At 40.1% G+C, this 27,963-nt stretch overlaps 1 protein-coding gene across 2 annotated transcripts in view; it reads right to left on the reverse strand.

Annotated features, from left to right (window-relative positions):
- LOC126106471 (endoribonuclease Dicer-like) overlaps positions 1-27,963 on the reverse strand; it is a 292,820-nt gene that overhangs the window by 148,583 nt on the left and 116,274 nt on the right. For both annotated transcript variants that reach the window (XM_049912758.1, XM_049912757.1), the window contains 3 exons: positions 26,216-26,385; positions 18,859-19,230; positions 3,359-3,584 (listed from right to left, as the gene is read on the reverse strand). In XM_049912758.1, coding sequence (XP_049768715.1) covers positions 3,359-3,584; positions 18,859-19,230; positions 26,216-26,385 — 768 coding nt within the window. The remainder of the gene's footprint in view (positions 1-3,358; positions 3,585-18,858; positions 19,231-26,215; positions 26,386-27,963) is intronic.

The raw sequence follows: 27,963 nt of genomic DNA on the forward strand, positions 1-27,963 counted from the left end.
TAAGTAACGTTTTCTATGTTATAGGTGTTTACGTCAGTCACTCTAAGCTGAAAATGCATTACTATACTGTGTCATGCATTGTTTGTCACATTCTGATAGTGCGTGTTTACGGCCTGTCGCTGCTCGTGGCATGGCTTGCTTTTGTGCGCGCTACCGCCGCCTACAATTTAAAAAAGAGAGGAATCGGCTCATTAGCGAAACAATGGCAAGAGACTGCTATTTGTTGTTACTTACACTGCTGCTTTCTTTGATAATGATCAACAAGAACCAAATAATAGACTGCGTATGATAGAACATGTTCTGAACGAGAGCTTGGCTAAAATTTTTCTCCGTTTGAAAATCTTTGTGGCCGCTTCTTTAGTACATCAAATTCTGCACAGAAATTAGTCATCTTAGATTTAAAAATCTAGTCAGTTGCCGTGCTTCATTTCTGACTGTATCACTATTAGACATAATAGTAATACGAATATAAACATGACACGATACGTATATTCTTCCGCGTTTGCTGTTGTCTCACTCTAGTTTCGTAGTTTATTAGGGAGACAGGATTTAAATGAGATAGAAGCAAACACGAAAGAATACATGGCAAAATGTTTATATTCGTATTATTCTTATGGTGAAGAGAATACTGCATGTGATTCACATTTCATCAGGTTCCTATTAGCAACCGTCTCTTCTCACAGGTAGGAAAAAATTCAGAACGTAGAGTTGGCCATATTGCCAAAAATCCCAGTCTTGCCAGTCGGATTTTTGTAGTACATTGAAATGCTGCTATGTTCGAAGAGGAACAATACGGAATTTGTATTTACTTCGTTGGATCATGTATGAAAATGCAGTGGTCGAAACTCGGGCAGAGAAAAAAACTCGTCTTCCAATTTTTTTTTTTTTTTTTTTTTAATTTTGTTTACCGACACAGAGATTTTGGCGCCAGTATTTATCTTTGTACCTACAAAGGATGCCTGTGTAGCGCTACATATATTTGACGGCAGAAGTTAGTTGTGGCGGCACCCACCAATATTTTTCAGAACTTCCGCTTGCTTTGCACTCGATTCTAAGCCGCAGGCGGTTTTTTGGATTACAAAAACCGGAAAAAAAGTGCAGCTTAGATTCGAGTAAATACGGTATCTATTATTATGCAAATAAGATAATGCAGAAATATTATAGATACATCATTTTCTGATGTAGACCTCATGATGTGTAATGCACACATTCCACATCTTCAGAAGTACACAGATGCCTCACAAGAAGAATTCTTTTGGTTGTGAATGCAGCCACTTACGCACTGTGGCTTTCACCTCTTCATCGCTTCTGAAATGCTTCAAAGGCTTGGAAATGCCTCTGCACCAGGAAACTATGTTCACTATCACTCTAGTAATTGAGAAACAATTTCCCCATCAGCCTATTCTCCCAAATTTGGTCCCGTGTAACTTTCTGGCCTTCCCTAATTGCATAAAATGGATCTGAGGGATAACATGTTCATACAGGCCCATTTAATCAGTGTGTGAGTGTCATGTAGGAGCACACTCAGATACAGTGGCAAAGACTACAAGAGGCAGCAGAGCACATCACGAAGTAGCTCTCTTAAAATTTCAATGATGCACATTCGAAGAAGAGTCAATGAACATATGAAGGGAGATCCAAAAGAAGCCAGAATCATATAATGCTGTGCACAGTGTGCTTTTAGTACCAGGTTGAGCTGCTAGGGAGATCTGCAGGATCTCTCTCGGGTCAGTCTGCTGCCAAGCGGCAACACCCACCATCCTAAAATGACGGTACGTCTTCTGTGGCACTTCTTCACATGTGTCTGTAGGACACCTGTGACACGAAGAAATGGCTGACTCTCATAAACAATGTCCAGCTGTAAAGTTTTGATTATTGTTTCGTTCGAATGTAGCTGAAACTGCTGTGACGGTGAGAACATTGTATAAGGAGCACACTCTTAGTAACATAGATGTGTACAAATGGTTTTCTCAATTTAAAACGAGGGAAATGGCAACTGAAGATCAGCTTCATTCCGGTCATCCTTCAACTGCTCAACCCGAGGAACACATCAGCAAAATCCGTAATCTCATCAGTGCAAATCAACATAGGACAATCAATGTGCTTCAAGACTTACTTCGGTGGTTCTGAGCACAATTAAGTGCATTTTGAATGTCTATTTGGCAACGCAAACAGTGGTTGCAATGTTTGTGGCCAGACTTATAAACGAATGTCAAACAAATAGGCACATTCCAGACTGTCGTGAAATGAAGAACGCATTCAAGGATGACGCTGATTTTTTCAACAAAGCTGTCAATGGGAGTGAGTTGCACTGCTCCGGGTAAAATCCTTAAAGTAAACAACAGTCAAATCAAAAGAAGTCATCTGGCTCACCCCATCCAAAAAGAGCTCGTCGGGTGAATTTGAATGTGAATATGATGCTCTTCAGTTTTTCTGACATAAAAAAGATCATACAATCACAATTCAACCCTCAAAAGCAAACAGTAAATCAACAGCTCTATTTCAAGGTTGTGTAAAGGCAGAGCAGAAATTTGGCAAGAAAAGATCTGGTTTTGTGGAATTCTCTCAAGTTGGTTTTGCAACGTGACAAGGCGCCTGCGCACACAGCTGAGTGTGTTCAAAACTTTTTGGCCTCAACAAAGATGATTACCTTGATGTAAGTGCACTTTTCACCAGATCTATCTCCCTCTGATTTCTTCCCATTTCCTACGATGAAAAGGGACTCGAAAGGAACATAAAACACAATGTCAAGAAAGTGCTACCGGGTATGAAAGAGTACGAATTTAAAATGTTTTTCCTACACTGGACCAAACAATTTGATAAGTGCATTAGTACTAATGGAGAGTACATTTAAGGAGATTAATGTTTTATTTTTAAAAAAGGATATGCTTTTCTTAAGAAACTTGCAGTTTTTGGGTCCCACTTTGTATCACTCTTCCCATATGCATATTGTGAAATAACTGTGATGGTGAATTGGACAATTTTTTTTAGTTCGTATAGAGAATGACAGATGAATGTTCTATACCTGCACCATTAAGAAAGGTAGCAGTTGGGAGGGAAAATATGCTGAGGCTGGTACACTACACATCTCTCACAACACAAAATAATGTGGCTTTCAGCCTATACATATAGATGTTCAGAATCACTTATGCGCTATGAAAAATAACCAGAATTACTGAAAATGCCCTCTAGGAAATTTGAACAAGTGTAAGTGCACATTTCATCCAACACATGAAACCAAATAGAGCGAACACAACCATAAAGTTACCCTTTTGGTACTGTTTTATTACAATTAAATATTTTAATGCAACTTGCTATACCATTTACCCAAAGAAGTACATAATCTGGTCTTAGTTACCTTAAATATTTGATACAATAACTTGGCAGAAGACCTTCTCTCTACAAACACAAGTACTGTAAACTTCTGTCTTCTTTTCCCATCATCTTTTTCAGCCTCAATTATTTTCATTTCCTCAGCAAACAGTTTCTGAATAAATGACACTAACGCCAATAGCTTCTTGCTGGAAAATTGGAACAGATGCTCCTTTTCTGGAGTGCATTCCATTTCATCATATAAGAGCTTTCTAAAACAAAACAAAAAATATCATATTGAATAAAAACAACAGTAAAGGGGAAGGCATGAGAAGAAGCAAACACAATTCTCTGATGTAAACTATTATTCCTGTCCGTTCCACACAATGTACTCTATGGTTAGTCACGACTGAGTAGCGTAAATAGTTTGGAACACAGCACTATGTTAGCTGGAGACGAACCTTTACTTCCAGTAAATTTCAAAATTCCATAGAACAGTATGTCTTTAACTTGATAAATTGTTTGGCTTTAGAAAAAGTAAAGGTGCCAGAGAGACAGTTGTGACATTACACTTAATAATGAACCACACTCAGAAAATTCGAGACATTTCACAAGACCTATTGACCTGTAAAAAGCATTAGACAACTGAAAGTGGTGCAAGATGTTTGAAATTCAAATACAATAGGTATACACTGTAGGGAAAGACAGGTAATATAAAATAAGTACAACAACCAAAAGGGAACAGAAGACTACGAACAAAACACTCAGATTGTAAAGGGTTTAAGCCCTTGCTGTTTAATTTGTACATTGAAGAAACAGTGGTGGAAACAAAAGAAAGAGTAAGGAGTGGGATTATATTTCAGAGTGAAACGATATGATTGATAAGATTCCCTGGTGACACAGCATTCCTCAGTGAAGGCGATGGATAATTACAGGATCTGTTGAACGCAAAGAACAGTTTAATGAGCACAGAATACGGATTGTGAGGAAACCGAAGAACGATAAGTGTAATGAGTAGTAGTAGAAATAAAGTAAGTGATATATTTATCATCAAAACTGGGGACCTTGCAGGAAAGGAATTCTGTTATCTTGGGAGCCAAATGACATTAAAGACAAAGCAAGGTGGTCATGAAAAATAGACTAACACATGTAAAGAGGGCATTATTCCAAAAATTAGGTCCACTAGTACCAAACATAGGCATTAACTTGAGACAAATATCTGAGGTCATGCATCTTGAGCAAATCATTGAACAGAAGTGAATCATTAACAGTGGAGGGGGGAGGGTGGGGGGGGGGGGGGGAAATATTTAGGGCAGAATGCTGAAAATCAAGTGGACTGATGAGATATGAAGTGGGGAGGTTCTACAAAGAATCAGTAAGAAAATGCACACGTGTACAGGCTAAGTGTTAAGATGAAAGAGACTGACAACCCCTGGAGAACAGGGAGTTGTAGTGGGTAAAAATTGCACAGGGTGACAGAGACTGGAATACATACAGTAAATAAATGACGGTACTGAGTACCAACACAGAACAGGAATATCTGTGGAGAGAACACAGCATACTTTCACAGTGTCCTGTAATTGGTCATTTTCGAATTGAAGGTATTTTCCAGGTTTTTCCAAGGAAATTTTTTTCTGGTTTACTTTTTCATTAAATTTGACACTAAAACACCATCTTTTTAAAAAAATTATATTGATAATTATTAAAATATCCATAATAAATAATATTTCTTTAGTGATCTAAATTACAAGTACAAATTAAAATAATTATAATATATCAAATACTGTATCTTTGAAAACAATCAGTTTTTGAAAATATTATGTAGTTGGACACACAAAAAATCTGCTCACCATGCAGCAGCAGAAAACACACATACAAGGTCATACAGTTTGCAAGCTTTTGGTGCCAGTGGCTCTTCTCCTGGAAAGAGCATAGAAGGGGGAAGGAAGAGGGGTGAAGGAAAAGGCCTAGTGAGGTTTAGGAAAGGGGGTAAAGTTGAGAAAAATCGTCCAGAAGCGCGGTTCAGGGGACACATATTTAAATTTTCTATCTCTACCAAAATCTTGCGTCACTTGATGTGTTTGCTCTCTTTGTTTCCAAGTTTTTGATTTCAGCTTGCTTTTGTTTGTTCAATAATTGTTTCTCCTTTTCTCTTTCGCCTTCCTTCTCCTTATTTGTCATATGGTCCCTGTACAAAGAATGTGCATTGCGAAAAAAGTGTGCAAGACTTTTGTCGATGTTGAAATTGTCAACACCATTAGCGTATCTGAATTGGCATACTTCGACTGCCGTGGTTACTTTGACCACACATACACCAAGAGTTTTATAGCTCTCTGCTGGCCCTCACTTGGGTGTTTAATATATACTGTTTGGTGGCAAAGTTAAATCAGTATATGATAAATGGCGCCATGTAATACTACTTTTCTTGCACAGCAGTTGGGCAACCTGTTGCAACTTATAATTGTATGCAAAAAAAGTGTGTTACAACCTGGTTGTGGAAAATCCACTGGTATCATTTAACTGAAAACAGTGTTTTCAACTACACAAAGGGTTCAAATGGCTCTGAGCACTATGGGACTTAACATCTCAGGCCATCAGTCCTTAGTATGCCATAATGCATCTTTGAATATTTTCCTTTAGAAATGTTATTTCTTCTTCAGATACACTCTTAAAATTTTTTAGTGCGTTTCTTGTAGCAAAATCCTAATTGAACTGTCTTGCCATAACTGAATTCTTTACTTCGAAATTTATTTACTGACTGTGAATTCCTTCTCATCAGCTACAAAACATTGACATGTGAAAATCTGTGCCAGAATGGGACTCAATCCCATATTTCCCAGTTATCATGAGTGGAATAACTTCACTGAGCCATGCACAATTCCTGGACCAACCCTAACTTCCAAATTGCATCCTTCAAGTCAGTTTTCATTTAATAAGAATTTTTGCTTTTTAAGATGTCTAGTTTCAAAATTAGCTGCATTGAAACTTTCATATGATTATGTGGTTCATCATACAGAAATGGAGCCATCATAACAGTGCTCTGAAAACAGAGTAAAAATGTTTCCAACAAATGTGCTGTTGAACTGAGGAATGTCAGTTTTCATCTATCAATTTTTTGTTGACAGCTTCAGAAACAATTCTCAAACTTGATGACACAGGAATGACTTTCGATTTCGGTATCTCAGTAACATAAGTTCAAATATATTAGAGAACTTGCACAGCTTTTTTAGCTTTTTAGTACATCCTGTTCCTCAAAGTGACATAGGATGGGATGAAGATGAGGGTATTTCAGTTTACTGTGTCCTCCGTGGAGAAGAACCATGAAATAAATAATAAAACAGTCTCAAAAATGACAGTTTCCCAGTTAGTTTCAGATATGCCTGTTTCGAAAGGACCATGTAATATGAGCAAACTTCAGGTATCAATTTCCAGCAGTTATAGACCACCAAAGGAAGATTCTTTTGGTTCCTTGTTAAAGTTGTCCAGAAGTTTTAAATTCTTGTTTTGCCCAGCTACAGATAACATTCAAAAGTTTTGTTTTCCAAACCCAAAGATTTTTTTACATTTTTGAGCAAATAATTTGCTCTTTATATCATTCACAAAAATGAAATCCAAGTAACATTAAATCAGTTAATGTTAAATCACCTAATAAAAGCAAATCTTCTGGCCCAGACTACATAACAATTAGGTTCCTTTCACAGTATTCTGATGTAATAGCTCCATACTTAACAATCATATACAATCGTTCGTTCGACAAAAGATCTGTACCCAAAGACTGGAAAGTCACACAAGTCACACCAATAATCGAGAAAGGCAGTAGGAGTCATTCACTAAATTACAGGCCCACATCCTTAACGTCGATATGCAGCAGGATTTAGGAACATATATTGTGTTCGATCATTATGAATTACCTTGAAGAGAACGGGCTATTGACACACAGTCAACAAGAATTTAGAAAACAACATTCTTGTGAAACACAACTAGCTCTTTACTTCTATGAAGTGTTAAGTGCTATTGACAAGGGATTTCAGATTGATTCTGGATTTCTGGAAGGCTTTTGACACTGTACCAAACAAGTGGCTTGTAGTGAAATTGCGAGCATTCAGAATATTGTCTCAGTGATTGGAAGTCATTGTGTAAAACAGAAGTGATTTCTGGCATTCCCTGAGGTAGTGTTGTAGGCCCTTTGCTGTTCCTTATCTACAAAAATGATTTGGGAGACAATCTGAGCAACCGTCTTAAGTTGTTTACAGATGACGCTGTCATTTATCGACTAATAATGTCATCAGAAGATCAAAACAAAATGCGAAATGATTTATAATAGATATCTGTATGGTGGAAAAATTGGTAGTTGACCCTAAATAAAGAAATGTGCGAGGTCATCCACATTAGTGCTGAAGGAAATCCATTAAACTTCAGTTACCCGATAAATCAGTCAAATCCAAAGGCTGTAAATTCAACTAAATACCTAGGAATTACAATTATGTACAACTTAAATTGGAGAGAACACACAGAAAATGTTGTGGGGAAGGGTAATCAAAGACTGTGTTTTATTGCCAGAACACTTAGAAAATCTAACAAACCTACTAAGAAAACTGTCCTCTTTTAGAATATTGCTGCGCCGTGTGGGATCCTTACCAGGTAGGATTGACAGAGTACATTGAAAAAGTTCAAAGAAGGGCAGCACATTTTGTATTCAAAATGGTTCAAATGGCTCTGAGCACTATGGGACTTAAAATTGGAGGTCATCAGTCCCCCAAAACTACTTAACCCTAAGGACATCACACACATCCATGCCTGAGGCAGGATTTGAACCTGCGACCGTAGCAGTTCCAGACTGAAGCACCTAGAACTACGCAGCCACAGTGGCCGGCTCAAAGGTTTTGTTTGCTGCAGCGGAATCTTCTCACGAAATTCCAATCACCAACTTTTTCCTCCAAATGTGAAAATACCTTGTTGACACCGACATACATAGGGAGAAATGATCACTGTGATAAAATAAGGGAAATCAGAGCTCGTACGGAAAGATATAGGTGTTCATTCTTTCTGCATGCTATACGAGATTGGAATAATACAAAATTGTGAAGGTGGTTCGATGAACACAATGATTTGCACAGTATCCTTGTAGATGTAGATATCGTACCTATAAAGCCATCTTGATCTCTCGAGAAACAGCATTCATGCTTTCATCAAATTAGAGTATGATCGTTTCACATTTGTCAATACGGTCGGTAAAAGTATGGCACCAGTCTGTATACAGCACTGTAACAAAGATTTTTTTTTTTGCAATTGCATTTTCTTTCCAATCTTACTATCCAAAAGTAATGAAGGGAACAATGCCACACAGTATGCTGAACTCCGTATTGACAAATGACACCTGATGGTGTGCAAACACTACAAAATTTCAATTCTTGTAACATCGTCTTCTAGTAAAGAAGAGTGCGTGCACCGTGGACTGTTTCATCCACTCATTCTGTGGCTTCAAAAATATTGCTTTGTTTGATACTGGAACTCCTATTTAAAAAAATGATAAATAATGAATATCTGTAGAAAATAATACACATTAACAAATTAATAAATTTTATCTCAAGCTAAAAACTGTTTCTAATGTAATTTTCTTGAAACTGGGACAAAATTCCCATTTTTCTCCTTAAAAAAAAAAAAAAAAAAAAAAAAAAAAAAAAAAAACTGCTATGAAACCCATCCACATTTTATTCTCAAGTCTGGACTAACTTTTTTCGTCTCGCACTTTAAGAAAGAAACTGAGTTTTTTTCATACCTAGTAGTGAGGAGAACCTCATGCGCATAATGGGGCAAATGTGATTCTCAAGTCTCAAGTCGTACAATACATGAACTCGCTTTTGGCTTGTTGGTCTAACCTCACTCTTGCTCAAAGTCACAGTCATCTATATTACTCAGTGGTCAATAGTTAGGCTCCATTCCAGTTGCAAGTTGCATAACAGCTTCCGTGGACAACAAAAATTTTATTTTCAGCATTTCATACTAATCAGTGTCTTCAGTATGCTAGAGTTGAGGTAGTCTGTAACTTTTATGTGATTACAGTAAACCATTAGAGGATCCATATTAAGATGAATAAGAAGTTTTATTTATTTATTGATGACAAATTTTCGATGGCTTGTCCATTATTAAATCAACCGTGTACCTAAGTCTTCCATTACAACCAGACTTGTGTGGAATTTACTGGCTGTAAAACAAATAAATGTCGAAATAGATGATGTAGCATCCACATATGAACATTAATGTGAATTTACATCTTGTCACACAGCAATTTTTGCCTATGGACACAGGGGGGGGGGGGGGGGGGGACAGGAATTTTCAAAATCAGAGAGAAACCTTCTAATTTTTTCAGAAGCTTTTTTTTGTGCACACCCAATCTAAATTATCAGGTTAAACCATAGGTGATATTTGAAATAGCTTTAGAACATTCAAACGAAAATCAACGTGTTGTACACGTGCTACCTGTCGGTGATCCTATATGTACACAAGGATTCCTAAATGTTTGATACCTGTCACACAAGGTGGAGATCCAAGGAAGCTGATTTGTGCCACTGCATAATAGTTGGAGAGTGAGGAGGGAATTCACTGCTTTGAAGTCAGGTGCAACGTACCGATCCGCTACTACAGTACAAACAACACACTGCAGGAACAAGTTTTATAAAAGTGCTTTATAGAGGAGATGTTAAATTTTATTCAATACCTGAAATTAAATTACACCTTTTGCGACGCTTATTGGAACAACAGTTAATCTTTGTTGTAGGCATCACATTCATGAAAACTGCCGACTTGTACCGATAGGTGTCTAACAGAACAACTGGTCGACGGCGACAGGCTGACATAATGTTACGAACAAACAATCTAGCCTGTGGTTTCACCCTGGGCTAATCCACCATCTTGTGTCACTAAATCTGAAGGTTGGGGACAAATGCTCGGCCATTTCACCGAGTGGAATGGTAACAGCCTCGGGAGCGGTGGAATGGACACTTTGGTGACCGTGGGGTGAGGAGAGGTGTGAGGAAGCAGTACTAGCAGCAGCGTGCTTCATACCAATCACCTATCACCTGCTACGGTAAAAATGATGCACAGGAATAACAAGCTTTTGTGAATGCGTATACTGTAGTTGCTCGAATCTAATTTTTCTGGTTTTTGTAATCCAAAAAACCGCCTGCGGCTTAGAATCGAGTGCAAAGTAAGCGGAAGTTCTGAAAAAATGTTGGTAGGTGCCGCCACAGCTAACTTCTGCCGTCGAATATATATAGCGCTACACAGGCATGGTTTGTAGGCAAAAAGATAAATACTGGCGCCAAACCCTCTGCATCAGTAAATAAATTAAAAAAAAGGGTGGAAGACGAGCTTTTTTTCTTCGCCCCAAGTTTCGACCACTGCAGTTTCATACATTATCCAACGAAGTAAATACAAATTCCATATTGTTCATCTTCGAATATAGCAGAATTTCAATGTACTACGAAAATCCGACTGGCAAGACTGTTTGGGATGTTTATCGATATGGCCAACTCTACGTTCTGAATTGTTTCCTACCTGTGAGAAGAGATGGTTGCTAATAGGAACATGATGAAATGTGAATCACATGCAGTATTCTCTTCACCATAAGAATAATACGAATATAAACATTTTGTCATGTATTCTTTCATGTTTGCTGCTATCTCACTTAAATCCTGTCTGCCTAATAAACTACAAAACTAGAGTGAGACAACAGCAAACGCGGAAGAATATACGTATCGTGTCATGTTTATATTCGTATTATTCTTATGTCTAATAGTGATACAGTCAGAAACAAAGCCCGGCAACTGACTAGATTTTTAAGTCTACGATGACTCTAATTTCTGTGCAGAATTTGATGTACTAAAGAAGCGGCCACAAAGATTTTCAAACGGAGAAAAATTTTCACCTAACTCTCGTTCAGAACATGTTCTATCATACGCAATCTATTATTTGGTTCTTGTTGATCATTATCAGAGAAGGCAGCAGTGTAAGTAACAACAAATAGCAGTCTCTTGCCATTGTTTCGCCAATGAGACGATTCCTCTCTTTTTTTTTTTTTTTTTTTAATTGTAAGTGGCGGTAGCGCGCACAAAAGCAAGCCATGCCGTGAGTGGCGACAGACCGTAAATATGCACTATCAGAATGTGACAAACAATGTATGACACAGTACAGTAATGCATTTTCAGCTTAGAGTGACATAAATACCTATAACAAAGAAAACGGCACTTATCAGAGCAAAGCAAAATAAGCAATCGATTCAAACCAGACGAACCACTGAAAAAGGAAGGGTACCCATATAAATACGGACGGAGCGCCTGACGAATAGCAATGGCTACCTGGTAAAGCTTAACTGCTAAGCTTACGACTCGAACCAAACTACTGTAGCTGTATCGTCATTCATTCGACCTAAATTGTGTCCCATATTACAGTGGACCAACTTTGTTTTGATTTGGAGGTGCAGCCTAAAACTTTTCTTTCCCCTTGAATTTCGAGTCTCAAATTTCAGGTGCGGCTTAGATTCGGGAAATTTTTTTTTTCCTTTATTTCGAGTCTCATTTTTCAGGTGCAGCTTAGATTCGAGTGCGGCTTAGACTCTAGTAAATACGGTATAGAGCGACATTCACATTACATGCGGTGCTTATATTTAGTAATGAAATTAAACTGAGATATTTACGACATAATTATTCAAACAGGAGGAGATAAATGCCACTTTAATCATTTATGATTATGTCTCATTTTGTGGCATTAATACAGTTATCAGTATTAACTAATTATTAACCGTACTAAGGTACTCGCCAGTTCCTCATTTTCTTCTGTTCGCAGCACTACACAAAATTTATAATAATTATTCTCTCTTCACCTATCATAGATAGAGTTGTAGATATTGGTGGACCGGGAGTCTTCCAATCAAACACCTGCACAAATCAACTTCAAACAAGGGACTGTTACTGTGTGATGGTTACTTGATGCAATGCCACACACGGTTGGATTGTGCCGCTCGGTTGTAGTTCCAAGTAGCATTAAGTACAGGGACTAAGGCACCGAGAAAATGGGCTTCAGTCAAATGCATTATTGTATTCGGCAGACCTTTCACTTCGAAGCAGGTGAATATACATAGAAAACCGATTAATGGCATGAACAAAGGAATCTAACTGCACAGTCCTTCAAATAAAAGAATGTTCACTTGGTTATTACAGTTGGTAACCCTATATAATCAACAGCAGATGGAAAAATAATGAATGGAACAAACTGAAGCACTGTTGCACATAAGTTTGTGCCAGCTGTTTATTTAAATCAGTTTTTTCGCTTTGAGGATGTTGAACCCTCAGAAATGTTGAAACAGGGTTGCCACAAGATTCCCCAAGTGAAATTCCCTGATTTCCAGACAATTTTCAGCATTTTCCCCTGACAAATTTTGAGGTCTCAAGGGTAAGTTAAGATGTAAGTTGACAATCTGTGTTTGCAGTTATGGTACAAGAAACAGTACTGCAAATAAGGAAATATTTAAAAGAATCTTGCAAGCATATGGTGTTTTCCGGTGTGAGCAAAAATCTTAAGTACTAACATCAACATCTTCTGTAATGAACTGTTTTTAGATGGAAAAAAGCAAGTCAAATGGTATGTGTGTTTCATTAAGACCACTTATCTTATTTTGTTTCAATTAAACAAAACACATTTGGTAACAAAAATATGCATTTCCTAGGAATCGCAAGACGGCTATAAAATACCTTCACTGACTCCCGAAATAACCTCAGAAAAAAGTAGGCCTCTTGAAAGAAGTGTATAAGGCAGGGAAGAATTGTGTAAACGAACACTGTAGGTGACTGCCAACTAAATGTCGGTTCTATTATGTTTGTTATTGACGGTTGTTGCCCACTTTGTGATATCTATTATTTTACAGGTACCGCACGGTTCTTCTTTCAAGAAATATATAAGTACACAGCATACAAACCGTCAGTGACTTGACAATTTTCTTATTCTTATCGTCCATATCACTACTTTTGAAGTGCCAAAATGTACTAGAACAAATAAAATGTGTATAAAGCACCATACTGTACTAGGTACTTGCGGTGAGACAGTTGCAATTCCTGAAATCCTTTGCCCGTGGCCTCTGGCCTGCCGAGGAGCACCGCAGTCCTGGGTCAATGGGTAAACCACGAAAATCCACCGCATTACGCCACACACAGACAGACGTGGCCTGCGGTGGATCAGTGAGACTACATCCGACGGGCAGGGCCTGCACATTAGTGGGAAATGATGGGCTTCGGATCGGAGGGCCTGATCCGTTTGAGATACCTGCAGAAATCGCCTGTGGTTTTGGCCCATCGCGGAAATCCACTCGTTTAGCCAAGTATTCACATGTCACAAACACCGTGTTGATAAAATTAGACCGCGGTGATCGACCCGTGCAACAGATGACTTACACAAATACTCAGAGAAGCAATGCTAATGCAGATAGGCAGCAACTCACCGCAGACAGGCATGTAGAGAAGACAATCACTCTTTCTCAATGAAATTTTCGGCCACAGCCCTTGTCAGAAAATGAGAACACACACACATTCACACAATCGCTCAGTCACGACTCGAGCACCCACGACCGCCATGTCTCCGGCCACTGTGTCTACAGTCTCTGAGAATCAGATCTGAACAAATCACCCCTCACGCCTCCCCGCCTCTCGTTGGCAGCTGCTACGCTAGCAGCGACAGGAGGTGGCAGCACTGACTGCAAGCTGAGGGGAGTGACAGGAAGCAGAGAAGCAGCAGTAATGCGAGAGTAGGGAAGCGGTACACGTACTCAGCTGCACACAGCCAGCGACGATGCACGACACCTCAGTAAAAAAAATAGTTTCATCTACCGAGAGAAAAACGATATTTTTCCAGTGTTTTTAATTTCCATGGTTTTCCTGATGTGTTTGAAATTCCCTGATATTCCCTGATTTCCAGAACCTGTGGCAAACCTATGAAATCGCATATAAGCACAACATAATATCAAGAGTCTTACAAGCTTTTATTTCCGTGAGCTGCTCCTGATTTGAAAAACAGTGCAGATGCTACTATATTTGTAGTTGGTGCAAGAAATTGATCAATGTTTCCAGCTTGGAGAAAAGTGCTTCGGATAGTCATGCTGAGACCATAAAACGCAAGAATTTCAGTGCAGATTTGCAAGAGTCGCTGCCACTAGAGGCATTCATGCAACATTCAATAGCATCAACAACAAATTTATACACAATCAATCATACATCATTACAAGTTATTTTTATTAATAACTTTTACATACATATAGCGAAGATTCAGTATCCAATAAACTGTTTCTTTTTCATTATTTTGTTGGGCTACAAGTGAGAAAAAGTTTAGAAAAGGTTTGAAATAACGTATAAAGTTAGTTGAAAGTCGCTAAGTGGTCTCGTTCTCAAATACTGGATGAATACAGTCTGGGTAGTTTGTGTTCTGTGAGTTAAGGTGCCTCAACACATGTGCACAATTTCTAACTTTACTGCTTGATTTATTCTATTAATCCTTTAATGTAAGATTCCACCTGTTAATGGGTTGATTGCAGTAGCACTTTAAATTTTTAAATTCTGGCAATAATTATATGGAATTGCAATAACTGTTAGAGGACCCCCTCTGGAGATTATAAAATTTCTGAGTGCTGTTTTAAGTACAAAATGCCAAAATGGTCACATAATCGTTGGTAGCAACGCAATCTTGCAGAGTAAGCACGGGGCTTATGGAATACCACAATACGAGTGCCCAAATCACTACCGAACCCCAGCCTGTTTCACTCTTGTGACATACGCTCAGCTGGAAGTTGGAAAAAGTTCGACACTAGATTCGTCTGACCAAATGACATTCTTCCACTGCTCCATGGCCAAGGTTTTATAGCTCTGGCACAACGTTTTCCTGTTACAGGAATTTGCATCACCGATGAGTAGTTTTGGAATTCCAGCTCACCCCACAAATGGTGCTCCCTTCGTATTGTTTTGGTGCTGACAGCTGACAGGGTACGCAAGTACAAAATTCAGTAGTGCAGTGACCTTTGCAGCTCTCATCCTACCATATTTACTCGAATCTAAGCCGCACTCGAATCTAAGCTGCACCTGCAAATGAGACTCGAAATAAAGGGAAAAAAAATTCCCGAATCTAAGCCGCACCTGAAATTTGAGACTCAAAATTCAAGGGGAAAGAAAAGTTTTAGGCTGCACCTCCAAATCAAAACAAAGTTGGTCCACTGTAATATGGGACACAATTTAGGTCGAATGAATGACGATACAGCTACAGTAGTTTGGTTCGAGTCGTAAGCTTAGCAGTTAAGCTTTACCAGGTAGCCATTGCTATTCGTCAGGCGCTCCGTCCGTATTTATATGGGTACCCTTCCTTTTTCACATGCTTCGTTTGGTTTGAATCGATTGCTTATTTTGCTTTGCTCTGATAAGTGCCGTTTTCTTTGTTAAAGGTATTTACGTCACTCTAAGCTGAAAATGCATTACTGTACTGTGTCATACATTGTTTGTCACATTCTGATAGTGCATATTTACGGTCTGTCGCCACTCACGGCCTGGCTTGCTTTTGTGCGCGCTACCGCCACTTACAATTAAAAAAAAAAAAAAAAAGAGAGGAATCGTCTCATTGGCGAAACAATGGCAAGAGACTGCTATTTGTTGTTACTTACACTGCTGCCTTCTCTGATAATGATCAACAAGAACCAAATAATAGATTGCGTATGATAGAACATGTTCTGAACGAGAGTTAGGTGAAAATTTTTCTCCGTTTGAAAATCTTTGTGGCCGCTTCTTTAGTACATCAAATTCTGCACAGAAATTAGAGTCATCGTAGATTTAAAAATCTAGTCAGTTGCCGGGCTTTGTTTCTGACTGTATAACTATTAGACATAAGAATAATACGAATATAAACATGACACGATACGTATATTCTTCCGCGTTTGCTGTTGTCTCACTCTAGTTTTGTAGTTTATTAGGCAGACAGGATTTAAATGAGATAGCAGCAAACATGAAAGAATACATGACAAAATGTTTATATTCGTATTATTCTTATGGTGAAGAGAATACTGCATGTGATTCACATTTCATCATGTTCCTATTAGCAACCATCTCTTCTCACAGGTAGGAAACAATTCAGAACGTAGAGTTGGCCATATCGATAAACATCCCAAACAGTCTTGCCAGTCGGATTTTCGTAGTACCTTGAAATTCTGCTATATTCGAAGATGAACAATATGGAATTTGTATTTACTTCGTTGGATAATGTATGAAACTGCAGTGGTCGAAACTTGGGGCGAAGAAAAAAAGCTCGTCTTCCACCCTTTTTTTTAATTTATTTACTGATGCAGAGGGTTTGGCGCCAGTATTTATCTTTTTGCCTACAAACCATGCCTGTGTAGCGCTATATATATTCGACGGCAGAAGTTAGCTGTGGCGGCACCTACCAACATTTTTTCAGAACTTCCGCTTACTTTGCACTCGATTCTAAGCCGCAGGCGGTTTTTTGGATCACAAAAACCATAAAAAAAGTGCGGCTTAGATTCGAGTAAATACGGTATTTTTTTTCTTATTTTTGTTAAAGTCCTCTTCAATGAGCCTCTGTCACAATCCTTCAACACACACTTTTGGTTACGTTGTGACTCAGTGAACGATGTTCTTCACTTCCCCTGCATGCCGTGTAATCTTCAACATGATGCCTCTTGAAAACAACGAACATTTTGGCTACCTTTCTTAAGGAAGCAACCATCACAGAAACACAAATGTTTTGCCTACATTCAAATTCACTTACCTCCGACATAATTAACACACAACTACACAGAACACTGATTTGACCGTGACAGAGACATTCAATTTACTAAGAACATTACATAGGTGACGTTCATGGTCAAATAAAACAGTGCTTCCATATTTTTGTCCAATCCCTGTATTTGCGTGTGCAAGAAGTACGGCATATATATGCCTAATACAAATGCAATATGTTAGGTTAACATACAGTCCCAAAAAGAGTGAGATATCATACTCCACACCGTTTCATGAAATTTTAAGATAGAGCACAATATCAATATTATGAAAAAGGAAAGTTGTCACTCACCAAATAGCGAAGATGCTGAGTCGCAGATAGGCACAACAAAAAAGACTGTCACAATTAAAGCTTTCGGCTCGTAAGGCCTTCGTCTGCAGGCAACTGTGGCCACAGTTACAGTTGCCTGAGACTGCAGTCGCGCATGCGTGTGTATGTGTGGTGTGTGTGTGTGTGTGTGTGTGTGTGTGTGTGTGTGAGTGGCAACTTTCCTTTTCATAATAGAGTGCTATATCTCATTATATAATGATATGATGATAAGGTTAAACTTGCCCATGAAAGATATGCAATAGTTAGGCAACACATCACCACTACACTCTGAGAGGATCGATCTCCTAGGTGATGACCGTTTTTGGTAAATTCTAACTGTTGTTTTTTGTAAACTGGATAGTGTCACATTGTTTTGGCGAGAACAGTGTTCTCTGTGAAACGTGTCTCAAGTTTTAAATTCATTTACAAATGTCTTTACGATAGTAGTGTTATTCAAATGCTTGACAAGTGTGGAACATTATTCTCATTCAAGTTTAGAATGCCAGCGTTTGTATATGACACACATTTACATATCAACATGACAATGTACATTGTACACAACACACATTGTACATATCCACACACAGTGACTATGTAAAATATGAGGATATGGTAACACACAATGCAAATCACGTGGCACATTCATGTATGTAGTACGGACCGGTTACACAAATTTGTAAGCATGTGACATCATATGATGTGTAACAACAATATGGAAAGGATAGGCTGCTACTCACCACATACAGCAGGCATTGAATCGCAGGCAGGTGCAATGAAAAATAATGCTAGAAATATTTTAGATTTCAAAGACATTTTTCAGAAGTTGAAACCACACACACACACACACACACACACACACACACAAAAGAGCACCTCCCACGCACATAGCCAGTCTCCGCACCATGTGTGTATGAGTTGTTCTTGCGCAAATACGTGTAAGTTTTTTACTTCTGAAGAATGACTTCTTCCAGAAGCTGAAATATTACCAGCATTATTTTTCACTGTGCCTGTCTGCGACTCAATGGCTCCTTTATGCAGTGAGCAGCAATCTATCCTATGAAGTATGTGATATATGTTATACATTGGCTTCACAGAAACAACTTGAAAAATGCACATCATCTCAATCAACTAATACTGTGAAATAAAAAGACTGATAATAATGCACCCTGGGTGGAAGACTGAATTTCTTTTATGAAATAGCAACATTTGGCCGGCTGAAATTGGCAAAATGCTACCAAAATGTGTCATCCAACATATTTAGTGAAATTAATATAAAAAAAAGAAAAGTGAGAAAATTTTTTAAATCTAAAATAAAGTTAACAAAACATCCCTTATGGGTGCCACGAACTACAGCAACTGCATTTACTAAATAAACCATAAAACACGATTAAACAATTCAATGTCGTCAGCACTCACCCGACACAGTGGAGAGTCGTTACCATCGTCTCCAGCAACACTGAGATAGTACTATTCTCTGCGTGCTGTTGCCATCGGATCAGCTCCACCTTGTGCAACAGTGTGGCCAGGTAACCGCCATACACACCAACCTCACCGAGCTGGTACCTGACGTCACCCAACACATTCCTCAGCTTCTTGTTGATTTTCTTTTTATCAATCATCAAGTGCGAGTGATCAGGTCCGTCAATCTCTAAAGTTGAGTCCTCCATGAAGTCCACCGAAAGGATGAAGTCTTCACAGTCTTCCAGCATGTGTCTGGCTTTCTGCAGGGCTTCTACTTCCTCTGATTTATCGTAATTCATTAACATTTCTTCCGGGTTGGTTGAGAAACTGGCAGAAAAAAGGCAAAGTGTCACTTTCAAAATTTTGTTCACCACTAATGACGAAAAATACTGAAGTACCTTAAAGACTTGGATAGTTACTATCCACCATACAGTGAAGACACTGAGTCACAGATAGGCACTGCAAAAAGACCGTTAAAGCAGTAAGCTTTCGGCCAAAAAGGTCTTCATCGGAATTAGACAAAACACACACACACGACCAAGAAGCTAAACTGCGAGTAGCAGTGCTTGATTGGCGAAGTAATCTGGGTAGTGGGGGTAACGAGATGGCTGGGGCGGGGAGGGGTTGGGATAGCAGTGTAAAGCTGGAGTACAGTAAAATGCTTTTTGTGGTAACATACAGGGACAAGGTGGTGAGAGGGTACGGCAGCTACGTGCAGTCGGGATGTTAGATAGTGGGAGGGAGGGAGGAGGGGGGGGGGGACAGAAAGGGAGAGAAGTAAAAGGACTGTGGAGCCATTGATAGAGTAGCGAGCTGAGTGCTTCTGGAATGGGAACTGGGAAGGGGAAAGGTGGGTAAAGGACAATGACAAGTTTTAGGCCAGGAGGGTTATGGGAACATACGATATACTGCAGGGAGAGTTTGGTCCCACACAATTCAGAAGAGCTGGTGTTGGTGGGATGGATCCAGATGGCACAGGCTTAGAAGCAGTAATTGAAATGAAGAATGTCATGTTGGGTAGTATGCTGAGCAACTGGGTGATCCAGCTGTTCCTTGACGCATTTTGTCAATGGCCATTCAAGCAGACAGACGGCTTGTTGTCTGTCATGCCTATGTAGAATGCAGGACAATGGTTGCAGCTTAACTTGTAGGTTACATGAATGGTTTCACAGGTAGCTCTGCCTTTGATGGGATAGGTTGTGTTTGTGACCAGACTGGACTGGGTTTTGGTGGTGGTGGTGGTGGTGGTGGTAGGATGTAAGGGACTGGTCTTGCTTCTAGGACTATTACAGGGATATGAGCCACGAGGCAACAGCTCGGGAGCAGGGGTTGTGTAGGGATGGACAAGGATATTGCGTAGGTTCGGTGGGCGGTGAAATACCACTGTGGAAGGGGTGGAAAGGATAGTGGGTAGGACATCCTCATTTCAGGGCACTACGAGAGGTAGTCGAAACCCCGAATGCGATTCAATTGCTCCCGTACTTGGTGGTACTGAGCTATGAAGAGAATGGTCCTCTGTGGCCAGACAGTGGTACTTTGGGAGGTAGTTGTGGCTGGAGACATAAGGCATGGGAGGTCTGTTTTTGTACAAGGTTGGGACGGTAATTATGGTCTTTGTTGGCATACTGCAAGAGGGACCTGTGACTAGGCTGTATGGAAGATACGTCTTGGTATGGAATGGGTGGCAGCTGTTGAAGTGGAATTATTGCTGGTGGTTGGTAGGTTTTATGTGGGCAGCGGTACTGATGTAGCCATCTCTGAGGTGGAGGTCGACATCAAGGAAGATGGCTTGTTGGGTTGAGGAGGACCAGGTGAAGCGAATGGGGAGAAGGTGTTGAGGTTCTGAAGGAATGTAAATAGGATGTCTCATCCTCGATCCACATCAAGAAGATGTCATCAATGAATCTGAACCAGGTGAGAGGCATGAGATTCTGGGCGGTTAGAAAGGACTCCTCTAGACGGCCCATGAATAGGTTGGCACAGGATGGTGCAACGTTGGTGCCCATAGCCAAACCCTGGATTTGTTTGTGGGTAATGCCTTCAAAGGAGAAGTAACTTTGGGTGAGGATACAGTTGGTCATGGCAACTAGGAAAGAAGTTGGAGGTTTGGAACACGTCAAGCAATGAAATGGTAGTATTCAATAGTGGTATGGCCATGGGCAGTACAAATGTTAGCGTAAAAGGAGGTGGCATCAATAGTGACAAGCAGAGCACCCTGTGGTAAATGAACATGAACTGTGGGGAGTTGATGGAGAAAATGGTTGGCATATTTTATATACAAGAGTAGGCTGTGGGTAATAGGCTGAAGGTGTTGGTCTACGAGAGCTTAGATCCTCTCACAGGGCACAGTAACTGGCCACAATGAGGCATCCTGGCTGGTTGGGTTTCTGGACTTAGGAAGTAAGTAGAAGGTAGGAGTGTTGGGGACTGGTAGTGGTGAGGAGAGAGAGAGACTCCAGGAGAGGTTCTGGGCTGGGCCTAAGGATCTGGGATAGACTGGGGATCCTGCAGGATTTCTGGAATGTGGTCTCTGCGGCATTGTTTGTAGGTGAATGAATTTGACAGCTGGTGGAGTCTTTCTGTCACGTAATACTTGCAGTTCAAAACAACAGTGGTGGAGCCTTTATCAGCAAGTAGGATTATAATGTCAGGATCAGTTTTTAGATGGTGGATTGCAGTCCTTTCTTGGGATACGAGTTCAGCCTGTATGTTGCGGGATTTTGGGAATGATGGTGAGGCAAGGTTTGATATCAAGATTTTTTGGAATGTTAACTGGGGGTGATTTGGGAGCAGTGGGGGTGGATTACAACTGGATGAAGGAGTGAACTGAGTAAGGCAGGGTTCAACCCTGAACCAACCTAAACCGCAACTTGCCCCTCCTATATAAAAGGTACCAACAATTTCCTGCACCAACTCTCCACAGTTCATGTTCCTTTACCATGTATCACATTCGATTTTGAAACTACCTGTACCCATCTTCAACACATCTGTCTCATCGTTTCACACCACACTGAGGATGCACAACTTCTCTGGGACTCTGATATCATTTAGGGTGAGATTTCAATGGTTCCCAAAGATGCGCTAAGCATTGTCGACCAATTTTTGAGGGTGCTTAAAAATGCAGAGAGCACATATCCGTGTGTTTATTGCGTCGTGACATGTTTCAGTCCACCAAGGGACTGGGACACGACGTGGTAAAGAGGAAAGGCAAGAAATGGAGAGTTCTGCAGCAGTAAGGATAATGTTGGTGAGATATTCCACCTGGTCATCACAACTGGGGAAATCTTGGTCTTCGAAGGTCGCCAGGGAAGAGTAAAGCTGCCAGTCAGCCTTAGTAAGCTGCCATTTGGATATGCACGCAGACGAGGTAGATGTAAGCAAATGGGTAGCACACGGGAAATGTTCGCTCGAGTAGGTGTCAGAAAGAACGGACCATTCAAGACGAGGGCCAAAATGAACAGTGCAGAAGTATAGGTCCAAGTGAGAATAGGTGTGCGAGGAGTCGGAAAGGAAAGTGGATGCTCCAGTGTTAAGGCGAAAGAGGTTAAGTTGGTTAAGGAGGTCAGCCAAGATAGCACCTCTCTGACAGGTCCTGGGAGAACCCCAAAGGGGATGATGCGCATTAAAGTCACCGAGTAGCAAAAATGGGGCAGGAAGCTGCCCAATGAGCTGAAGGAAGTCTGCCCTGGTGACCTCAAATGATGGAGGGACATAAACGGTAAAGAGGGAGAAAGTCAGGTGGGGAAGGAAAAGGCGAACTACAACAGTTTTAAGATGGGTAGTCAGGGAAATGAGTTGACTACGAATGTCATCCCGTATGAGCAGCAGAACGCCCTCACGAGATGGAATGCCGACATCAGGGGGAAGGTCCAAATGAACCAGTAAGAAATGTGAAAGCTCAAAGCAGTCATGGAGGTGCGATTTTGTGTCCTGAAGGCAAAGGGTTGCTGTGATGCTAAAAGTAGCTGTAAGTTCTATGGGCCTCAGGGTAGCCATGGAGAAGTGAGGCAGCAAGCAGCTGTTGTGCTTGAGAATCAGAAGAAGTCTTCAAAAGCAAAGTGCCAATCTGTAAATGAGAGCTAGATTTCAAAGGGCCGGCAATTGCATCACCACCTTTCTGAGTAATAATCGGATTTACCACGGCAAAGGACTGACCGACTTCAGTACATCAGACCACAAGGATCCATGGTGCATAGCGGGAAGGGTCTTTTGAATCATTAGCCTCATTACGTTTACGTTTCGTACACGTTGATTGTGAAGTTGATTGACTCATTGCGAGAAAATCCCCCACGATTGCCAGCCTCTCCAACGGTACACTTCTCCCAACTGGGGTCTCCCTTCACAAGGGGGCGCACCCGCCTTAGGTGATTGTTCACAGGGACCAATCAGCAATTTGGGAAGGTAGCAACTCAGGCAATCACCCCTCCCAGTGCCTGGCCTATACCAGGGAGTAAATGCGAACCCTACCTGTCGACACGGGGCTGGGAATTACGTGGTACCCAGTCACCTGTTATGCGTCAGACGTGTGGGCCGGCCTTCAGGAGCACACAGGGAGGAAGAAGAAAAAAAGGGACCTCAAACACCAAAGCAGAGGAAAGAGAGGAGAAGGGAAACAAAGAAAGGAAAAGAGAGTGAAAAACAAAGGTGAGACTGTTCTTACATCAGTGACAGATAATGCAGAATATTCCCAATAACACCGCGGACATGTTCCGCAAGTGAGGGGAAAAAGAATAGCAAGAAGATAAACTTGCAGCACGGGATGGGAAAAATGCAGCAAAAGCTGGGGCCCCATGGTAGCCAAGCACGAACCCGGCAAAGAGTGGTGAGCCCCCTGCGGAGAAGGTAGCCTTTGTTACGACAATTAATAAAGCACAAGGTCAGACGCTTCAAAGGGCAGGATTGTATTTACCACAACCTGTTTTTTTGCACATTCCGTGATATTTATGTTTGTGCTAAAGACGCAGAATCCAAAAAGTAGCTGATGATCACATTATAACTGCTAATATTGTTTTCAAAAAAAGTTTTGCAAAAATAAAAGTTTTAAGGAATAAAATTAAGTTGATGAAGTCAATGTCTACTAATTATACGTTTTACAATTAACTATACTGTATATAATGGTATCAGTTTTTTTACAATGAGACAGACATTTAGCAGTACTGCTCAAAATATAATACCTTTTATTAATAAATACTTGCATTTACTTATTTCTCCATTACTATGTTACCTACCAGTGACCGATCACGATAGAGTGTAAATTATTGCATGGCTCACCTAGATTAACTGACGACTTTTTTCACATGACGCTGTTATCTACAATACCTGACAAAAGAAGTGAAACACCTAAAGGGTAGTGTCAGATTTTGATGTAGCTTTGTACATCGTGTACACCATAGGTGGGTAAGTATGATTGAAGTTACAATTCTCTGCTGAAGACAGAATAGCCACCAGAAAGCATTGGTGGCGGTGAAGTTTAGTGCTGTTATCAGGCCTGATATGTAAGGGGTATATAACAGGCACAAACAGCTTCATCTCGAGTGATTACTGGAGGACAGTCCACTCCCGGTAGCTGAATGGTCAGCATGACGTATTGTCAATCCTCTGCACATGGGTTCGATTCGCGGCTGGGTCAGTGAATTTTCTCCACCCAGGGACTGGGTGTTGTGATGTCGTCATCATCATCATCATCATCATCATCATCATCATCATCTTATCATCCTCATCGACTGCAGGTCACGGACGTGGCATCAAATTGAAAGACCGGCACCCAGCGAACAGCTTGCCCGGCAGGGGGCCCTAGCCATATGATTAAATAAATAACTGGAGGACACAGCCAAAGAGTCTCAATTGTGGGTCTCCATTTGGCTGGATGGTCAAACTGTTCAATATCCAGATTTGTGGAGCATTTGGATGTGACAGTGACCCATTGTTGTACTGCACGGGAACGTGAGGACAGGCACATCACAGTCGAGGACCCGTTGATTACATTTGATCGCCATACTGTGCACCGAGCACATTGTAATCCCTTCAAATCCATGTCATCCATCCCAGAATGAGTAACGGATCCCCTCCAACAGTCTGTATCATCCTGCTCCGATGGCTGCAGACTTGCACAGCAATCTGACTGAGGTACTGTTACCTACACAACACAAATGGCTCCATCTGGAGTGGCATCACAATCGGTAAGTATGGATTGCTGACAAATGGAATCGACTAAGTCGTGTCATTTCGTGTTTCGCGATGAATTGCAGTTCTGCATTACCCTGGAGGACCACCATCTGTGAGTGTGGAGGCAAGCCAGAGAAACGTCCAATTCTTACAACATTTTGGTGAGGCACAGCGGTGTTACTCCTGGCACTACAGTTCGGAGAGCCATCGGTCGTGGCTCATAGTGACTGATAGAACCTCGATGGAAGAACGATATGTCAGGGACAGCCTACTCTCTTCATGTGTTACCTCTTGTGTGACAGGTATCATGGTACCATTTTTCAACAGAACAATGGTCATCTGTGAAATGCACGTGTCTCTGTGAACTGTCTTCACGATGCTGAAGTACTTCCACAGCCAGCGAGATCCCCTGGTCTGTCACCAGTAAAACGTGTGCAGGTCGAGCTAACGTATCACATCTGTGACAGCGCCAGTATCCAGAATATCAAGGACTAGTTACAACAGCTGTGGGCCAGTTTGCCTCAGCTTCATGACACCCTTCCAAAGCAAATCAATGAACACATCCAGGCCAGAGTGGGCGCAACGTCATACTGATGAGAGGGCTCATACTGCCAATTCTTTGTAAATTTCACTAGATTTTTTTTAATCGGTGAGATAACATCACATATCCTCTATCTACCAACATTTCATTTCCTTTTCCCTTTTTGGGTTTTCACTTTCTTTGTGAGGCAGTATGCAGTACTATCTGAGAAAGCTGAATAGATGTCCAAGAAGCTCTCCATATGGTTTCTGTCTTAATTCTTGATTAAACTATTGATTTCTCTTTCTCTTAATCTATCTTTGCTTCTCACTCTGCTGTCATCACCTCTGGACTGAATATGATACAGCACTTACCTGTGACCTACTGTCTGATACCCATCCCCTTAACCTTGGTCTACCATCATTCTCAGTAGAGATGAATTGTTCTCATCCTGTGGAGAAGGGAGGATCGAATAGTCCTAAAGCTAGGAAGGTGTCCCACTTTTATATATGTCTACTGTCAGTATTAAACATTTCTCCTCCTCTGCCATAATTTATTAGTTTTCCCAAATGAAATCTTCCTCCAATAAATTAAGTCAATAATCACACAGAACTTACGAGCAGTTACCTTTTAATTTCTTCCGAATTCAATATTGTTGCAATTTTACTTCTAAATGTTGTTTCCAGCTCCTTTAACAAACGAGGTACTTCCGACGGCTTACAGTTGCAATTTAGCAGGGTCCCCGTCAGCCCGAGTACTCTAGGTGTGGCCTCTTTACTGATGAGGGCATCCATCACCTGATGAGAAAGCATACAAATGAACAAGACTGTTTTAAATAATATGCTGGACAATTCTGAGATAAAGCAAATTCAAAATAAAATAACAATGTAGAAAATGAATGAAATGTAACTAGCATTTTTCAACCTTGTATGGGTGATATTTTCTGAAAATTTGATAGTATGTCCCCAATCTCAGTTAGTTGGTTGCATGTTCCATTGATCAATCACACAGTAAAGTTGTTGTTATGATGTGGAATGTGTCAAATGTACAAGAAATGCACATATGAAACAACATATATATGTTACAATACAGAGTTAAGGATTAATATTTCTATTATTTACCCCATTCCCTTAAATAGCACAAAATGAATATACTATATTTATAGATTTATTTATTCCTATTCAAGACTTCATCTATGGTATAGAAGCAGTCGTCAAGGAGATATGATTTCAATTTATTTTTGAAGCTATTACTGCTGTCTGTCAGACATTTTAATTCATCTCGTAATTTGTCGAAAATTTTTACAGCAGCATATTTTACCCCTTTCTGTACCAAAGATAGGTTGAGTAAAGAATAGTGTAAGTCTTTCTTTTTTCTGGTATTATAATCATGAATGTCACTGTTGTGTTTAAACTGGTCCACGTTGTTGAGAACAAATTTCATTAGGAAGTAAATGTACTGTGAGGCTGTTGTAAGAATTCCCAATCTTTTAAAAAGATGCCTACAAGATGTGCGACTATGAACCCCACACATTATTCTAACACTTTCTTTTGAAGAGTGAATACTTTTTATCTAAATGTTGAGTTACCCCAAAATATTATTCTGTATGACATCAGAGAGTGAAAGTATGCAAAGTATGTTAGCTTACTAATTTCTACATCCTCAAAATTGAGAATTATTCTGATTGTAAAAGTTGATGAACCTAGTCGCTTTAGAAGATCCAAAATATTTTCCATTTAAGATTCTCATCTATGTGTAAACCCAGAAGCTTAGTATGCTCTATCCTGTCTTCTAATTTCTGTTGATGTGTTATATTTATTGAAGGAACTGTACTTTCTGCAGCAGAAAATTGGATGTACTGTGTTTTTTCAAAGTTTAGAGAAGGCCCATTTGCAAAACACCAACTAATGACTTTTCCAAAGACCTTATTTGTATCATTTTCAATTGGAGTTTCTTTTACCGGGGTAATAATGATGCTTGTATCATCAGCAAACAGTGTCAGTTCAGCTTCCCGTTTCAGATAGAAAGGGAGGTCATTCACATATATCAAGAACAGAAGGGGACTCCTGATTGAACCCTGTGGAACACCTAATGTAATTTCACCCCAGTTATATAAAGTGGTAAACTTATTTAAATCACTTGACTCATATAAGGAAACTTTTTGCTTCCTGTTCTGTAGGTACGACTTTAAACCACTCATATGCTACTCCATTTATACCATAGAACTGTAATTTCTGTAACATAACGTCATGGTTCTCACAATTAAATGCTTTGGACAAGTCAAAAAAAATTCCTATTGGTGACATTTTACTATATAAGGACTCTATTATGTGGACAGTGAAATTGTATATTGCTGTCTCAGTGGAACAGCATTT

The sequence above is a fragment of the Schistocerca cancellata genome, chromosome 10 (genome assembly GCF_023864275.1).
Source record: "Schistocerca cancellata isolate TAMUIC-IGC-003103 chromosome 10, iqSchCanc2.1, whole genome shotgun sequence".
Classification (NCBI taxonomy): Eukaryota; Metazoa; Arthropoda; class Insecta; order Orthoptera; family Acrididae; genus Schistocerca; species Schistocerca cancellata.